Source organism: Gymnoscopelus braueri (genome assembly GCF_963280865.1).
Source record: "Gymnoscopelus braueri genome assembly, chromosome: 20".
NCBI lineage: Eukaryota > Metazoa > Chordata > Actinopteri > Myctophiformes > Myctophidae > Gymnoscopelus > Gymnoscopelus braueri.
Window position 1 is genome coordinate 35,559,047 of NC_137622.1, and position 4,929 is coordinate 35,563,975.

General features: G+C 38.0%; 1 protein-coding gene across 1 annotated transcript; it reads left to right on the top strand.

Annotated features, from left to right (window-relative positions):
- Window positions 1-1,103: 1,103 nt before the first annotated feature.
- Window positions 1,104-2,432, top strand: LOC308075500 (hemoglobin subunit beta-2-like; the record flags this gene model as incomplete). Its single annotated transcript, XM_080415409.1, has 3 exons — window positions 1,104-1,195; window positions 1,308-1,530; window positions 2,301-2,432. 3 exons carry the CDS (start codon window positions 1,104-1,106, stop codon window positions 2,430-2,432), a joined length of 447 nt encoding a protein of 148 aa, XP_080271535.1.
- Window positions 2,433-4,929: the final 2,497 nt, after the last annotated feature.

Below are 4,929 nucleotides of genomic sequence, written 5' to 3' on the forward strand. Positions count from 1 at the left end.
GCACTCCAACGAGCACCAACTAATGAAGTCTTTGTGCTAAATTTGTAGCACAGTATAATTGAATTGTAAATACGCTTAGAACTTGAATTCGTTATTTTTGTTTAACAGCATTGTACTGTATACAACTTTATGGCTGCCAGAATATTAATTACATGTTTATATTTATTTTATTACTAGACTATATTTTGATACTGGCATTTGTATTTATATGATGTATGAATATGTATGTATGTATGTATGATATGTGATGAAAATATTATTTTATTAAATATAAATATATATTGCAACTAGATGGGCAGCTTCTACAGTGCATATCATGCACTAGTAGTGTGATCATTAACTAATAGCTTCAAATTACTTATAAGTGACCATTTATATGATTTGCAGGCAATCTCTCTCCTTTCCTCTCTTTTCTTAATATTGACCTACAATTTGGGTTCATTTTAGGCAGGGTGTGGGACATATGCTGCTGAAGATAACACAATGTATGTTTAGTGTATGTTTCTATATATAGTAATACAGTGCTGTGGAAACACAATGCAACTGCTGTGCAAAAAAGTGCCCATCTGAAAACATTTACTTACACATAATTATATTTCCCATTGGATATAGGTTTTTTTTTTTTAAATAACATATTATGTACATATTATGTCTGCTTTTTAGTTTTGAGAGAGGCCAGAGTTTTCTTTGCTCCAATGACACATTAAATCATTGCATAAATTAATTACCAGTCATGTCAAATCATTAAAGAATAAATTAGGATATAAAAACAGGCTTAACTTTGCGTCCAAGTAAGCCGATGTATGCCGAAATAACTTGACTAATTATTGGAAACTTATCTGTCCTGTCAATTATCAGAAGATAAACAGTCCACAGTGTACTTAGAGTGATGGATGCAGACCAAAATAAATATTCTAAAATCTACTTGAAGCTTCTAGAAAAGCAGAGACTAATCAGAGACCTTTCATCTCCAACCTATCAAAACCTGTCTTCTCGTTCTCGGTAGAGGACATTTCAGGTATATATAGAGCAGAAGGGCTCTAGTTACTGTACAGTAGACCTGCATTTCTTCTGAGACTGAAGGAAATCACCAAGAAGCAACCATGGTTGACTGGACAGATGAAGAACGTACTTTAATTCAATACATCTTCACCAATCTGAAATATGAAGAAGTCGGACCAGAGGCTCTGAGCAGGTATGAAGTTCCTCTCTAACAAAATCAGATCTTAATCAGTTGTTATGTTTAACATTTTGTCTGATAATTCCCTTCACTAAAATGTCAACGTAATCATTATGTGTTTCCCCAGGTGTCTGATCGTGTACCCCTGGTGCCTGCGGTACTTCGGTGCCTTTGGTAACTTGTACAGCGCACAGGACATCATCCTTAACCCAATGATCGCAGCCCACGGTACCAAGATTGTGCACGGTCTGGACATGGCTTTGAAGAACATGGACAACATCAAGGACACGTATAAGGATTTGAGCCAGCTGCACTCCGAGAAGCTGCATGTCGACCCTGACAACTTCAGGGTAAGTTTTATAATAAGAACTAATACGAAGAACTTTATTAATGTAGCACCTTTCTTCAAAACTAAGATACTGCAGTGTTTTAAAAACACATACATGTAGAAGCAATGATGAAAAATAACATAGGAATAATACCAATAGAACTATATTCTAGTCTATTAACTTTTCCTCAAACACAACATTCATCAAAACAAAGATACACAGCAAGCAACACACCGATAAAAGACAGAAGCAATTAAGTTGAACCATAACAAATACAATAGAACAAATGATAAAATAAATTGCCAAACAGGGCATGCATTTATTTAAACTCAATACCTTACGGTGCGTTTTAACAGCGGGCGATTCAGGATAGTATTTTCCGGAAGTGCATTATAAGTCTATGAGAGCCGGCAACTACTGGCGATGAGGCAAAGTGGGGACGATGTTGATCTCAAAAGATGGATTTTATTTATCTTTTGGACGATGTCGCCCGGCGATCGTCCGGAGACTCGCCCGCTGTTAAAACGTACTGTTAGAGTAGAGTTTTCAGTATTTTCTTAACCCATTCAGACCAGTTTAACCTATACGTCTCTATAGGCCTACTTTTCAATTCGGGACAGCATCTGTGTCATTTTTGATTTTTTTTTCTATTTTCCATTTTTTTGAATTTTTTTTTCAGAAAACTGTTGGGATTTAGAAAGCGTTTTTAGAATCGGCCTCAGGTCTAAAAAGTGTATTAAACTAATTCACCTCCAGCCCAGGTTTCTAAGTGTTAATTCTCTGCCCCACAGCTGTTTTCTGACTGTCTCTCCATCGTCATTGCCGGCAAGCTGGGCGTCCAAACCTTCACTCCCGAAATGCAGGCAGCCTGGCAGAAGTTCTTGTTGGTGGTGTGCTCCGCTCTGGGCCAGCAGTACCACTAAAAGTCCATGAGCCTCCAGGCCTACATAACGATTTGAAAATACGCAAATAAAAATTGCTGTATAATACTGAAATAACTTCTCAAAGGTCATCACTTCATTTGTTATCTAGAGTGGTGGAAAAAGTACTCGCATGTTTTACTTAAGTAAAAGCATCAATACTGCAATATAGAAATCCGGAATTCAAAATATACTTGAATAAAAGTAAAAAAGTATTGGCATCAAAATGTACTTACAAGTAACCCAAAAAGTACCAAAAGTAAGAGCAATCATAATGCTGAAGGTACCATTTCACAAGTTTTCAAATGTATACAAATCATTTGAAAATAGCAGATCTACATGCTCACAATGCATTGTGAGCTTGTAGATCGGCTATTTTCAAATGGCCGAAATGTAATTAGGGCTGAAGTGGGTAATGTATGTTTTGTAATAATAATCCAAATCTACAAAGTAACTAGTAACTCAAGTTTTCAAGTATAGTGGAGTAAAAGTCCAATATTTGTCTCTGAGATGTAAAAGTACTGAAAACTGGAAACACCCCAGTAAAGTAAAAAATACGTCAAAATTGCACTTAAGTACAGTACTTGAGTAAATGTACTTAGTTACTTTACACACTGCTGATATAGAAAATAGATAACACATTGATGAAACGGGAAGCAGGATTGAAAGTGTGAGAGACTACATTTAAAGTGAAGCTTCATAGGCTATTTTGACAGTATATATTTTAGTGTCACCAGAAAATAGAATGAGTTAAAAATATGTTTTAATGGGGAGCTCAAATCCAGAGTAGAACAGGAAAGCTGCACAGATGCAGCTTCAAACGAGCAACAGTGCAAAGTACGTAATTTAATGGTTCAACGGTTCAATGTTTTATGTGTCAATAAAGCCCTTGAACCTTGAATGCACAGCCATGCATCATGCATGGAGCCTAGTATAGAGGTCACGTTTAGTAGGTACTGAAGGTGCAGCGCCACCACCTGGTTAAACAACAGACTGGAAAGGGAGAGGGTGCGGCTCAGACAGCAATAAGTGGTCAAATTGGGCTAAATGAATTAGTTTAACAAGAGAGATAAAAGTGGAGAGAACGTGAGTTTGGAGGATTCCCCTTGGCTCCCTTTACAGCAACCTCTCTTCCAACACATTCATCTCTCTCTCTCTCTCTGTCTCTCTCCCTCTCTCTCAAGGTACGGTGGTGCAGCTCAACCTAGCATAGAGATGAATTGATAAGGTCAAACCTAAAGCTACACTCAGGGCTCGAGACTAAGGGAATCCCGACGTCCCGGGGACGTAATAATATGTATTTGGGACGAACATTTATCTCCCCTGGGACGCAGACGGGACAAAGAGGAATTTTCCTCCTCAGGTATAACTTTAGTTGCAGAAAGAAATAGAGAACGAACAGACATTCTGTCAAACCGAACTTAAGAACTTAACTTAAGAAACTGCATGTACCACAATGCAATTGCGGCTAAAACCAGACGTAATAAAAACCCGGTATTCTATTGTTGTTATTCAGTGTGTGAGCTATGCCAGAGGGCAGATCCTTTCTGTATTTTGTATGCCAACCTTCTTTCCCATTTCTTTCATATTCCAACGTCCTGTCAAGTCATTTTGATCGTAGTTAATCTACAGCTTGATTTATAGATGGTTGGTTATGCTCGTCAGTCGCGGGAAGCCCACATCCTAAACTAGAAGCAAAGCAATTACACCCAGAATGAGCAGAGACCAAAACTGTGAGAGCCCCAATTAACGCTTGCCGCTAACATCAACACAAAGGATGCCAACAACCGAACAAGCTGGTGAGGAAGGCCAGCTTTGTTGGCAGTTATTTCAGACCCAAGGTCCGTAAATGCTCTTTCTACTGCACCGCCACCAAAGTGTGGAAAGCCCTGACACCACCCCTTAAAAAAAACCTTCCTTCAAAACAGGCCTGAAAATCCATCTTTCGGGAGGCCAAAGGGGAGGTAAATTCACTTCCCCCATAGAAAGGTGATGGCATTCACTGGCTACAATCCCCCCCCTTTTTATACCCTTTTTCTACTCTGTACGATATAGTGTTTTATATTTGTTGATGATATAGTATTTTGGTGTTATTTTTATGCTATGCTGATGAATTGAATACATAGGAACACAATGGAAACAACAAGGATTTTGTGTTATCCTTTTAGCTCAAATGTCTGTCTGACTGTACTCGTGCTGTTTACATTTCTGTCTAATATAGTATTCAATCAATCAATCAGATAAAAAACAGAGACAAAAGATAAAAGGACAATAACATAACATGAGGATGATGAGCTAGCTCTAGCGGAGATGAGTTGCATGTTCACAGACTACCCTCGGCACACCACAAAGCTACTTGGACAGCAGTGATGGAAGAAGTACTCACATGTTTTACTTAAGTAAAAGTATCAATACCCTATTGTAGGAATAGTCCGTTACAAGTACAAGTTCGGTAATCAAAATTTGCTTGTGTAAAAGTACAAAAGTATTGGCATCAAAA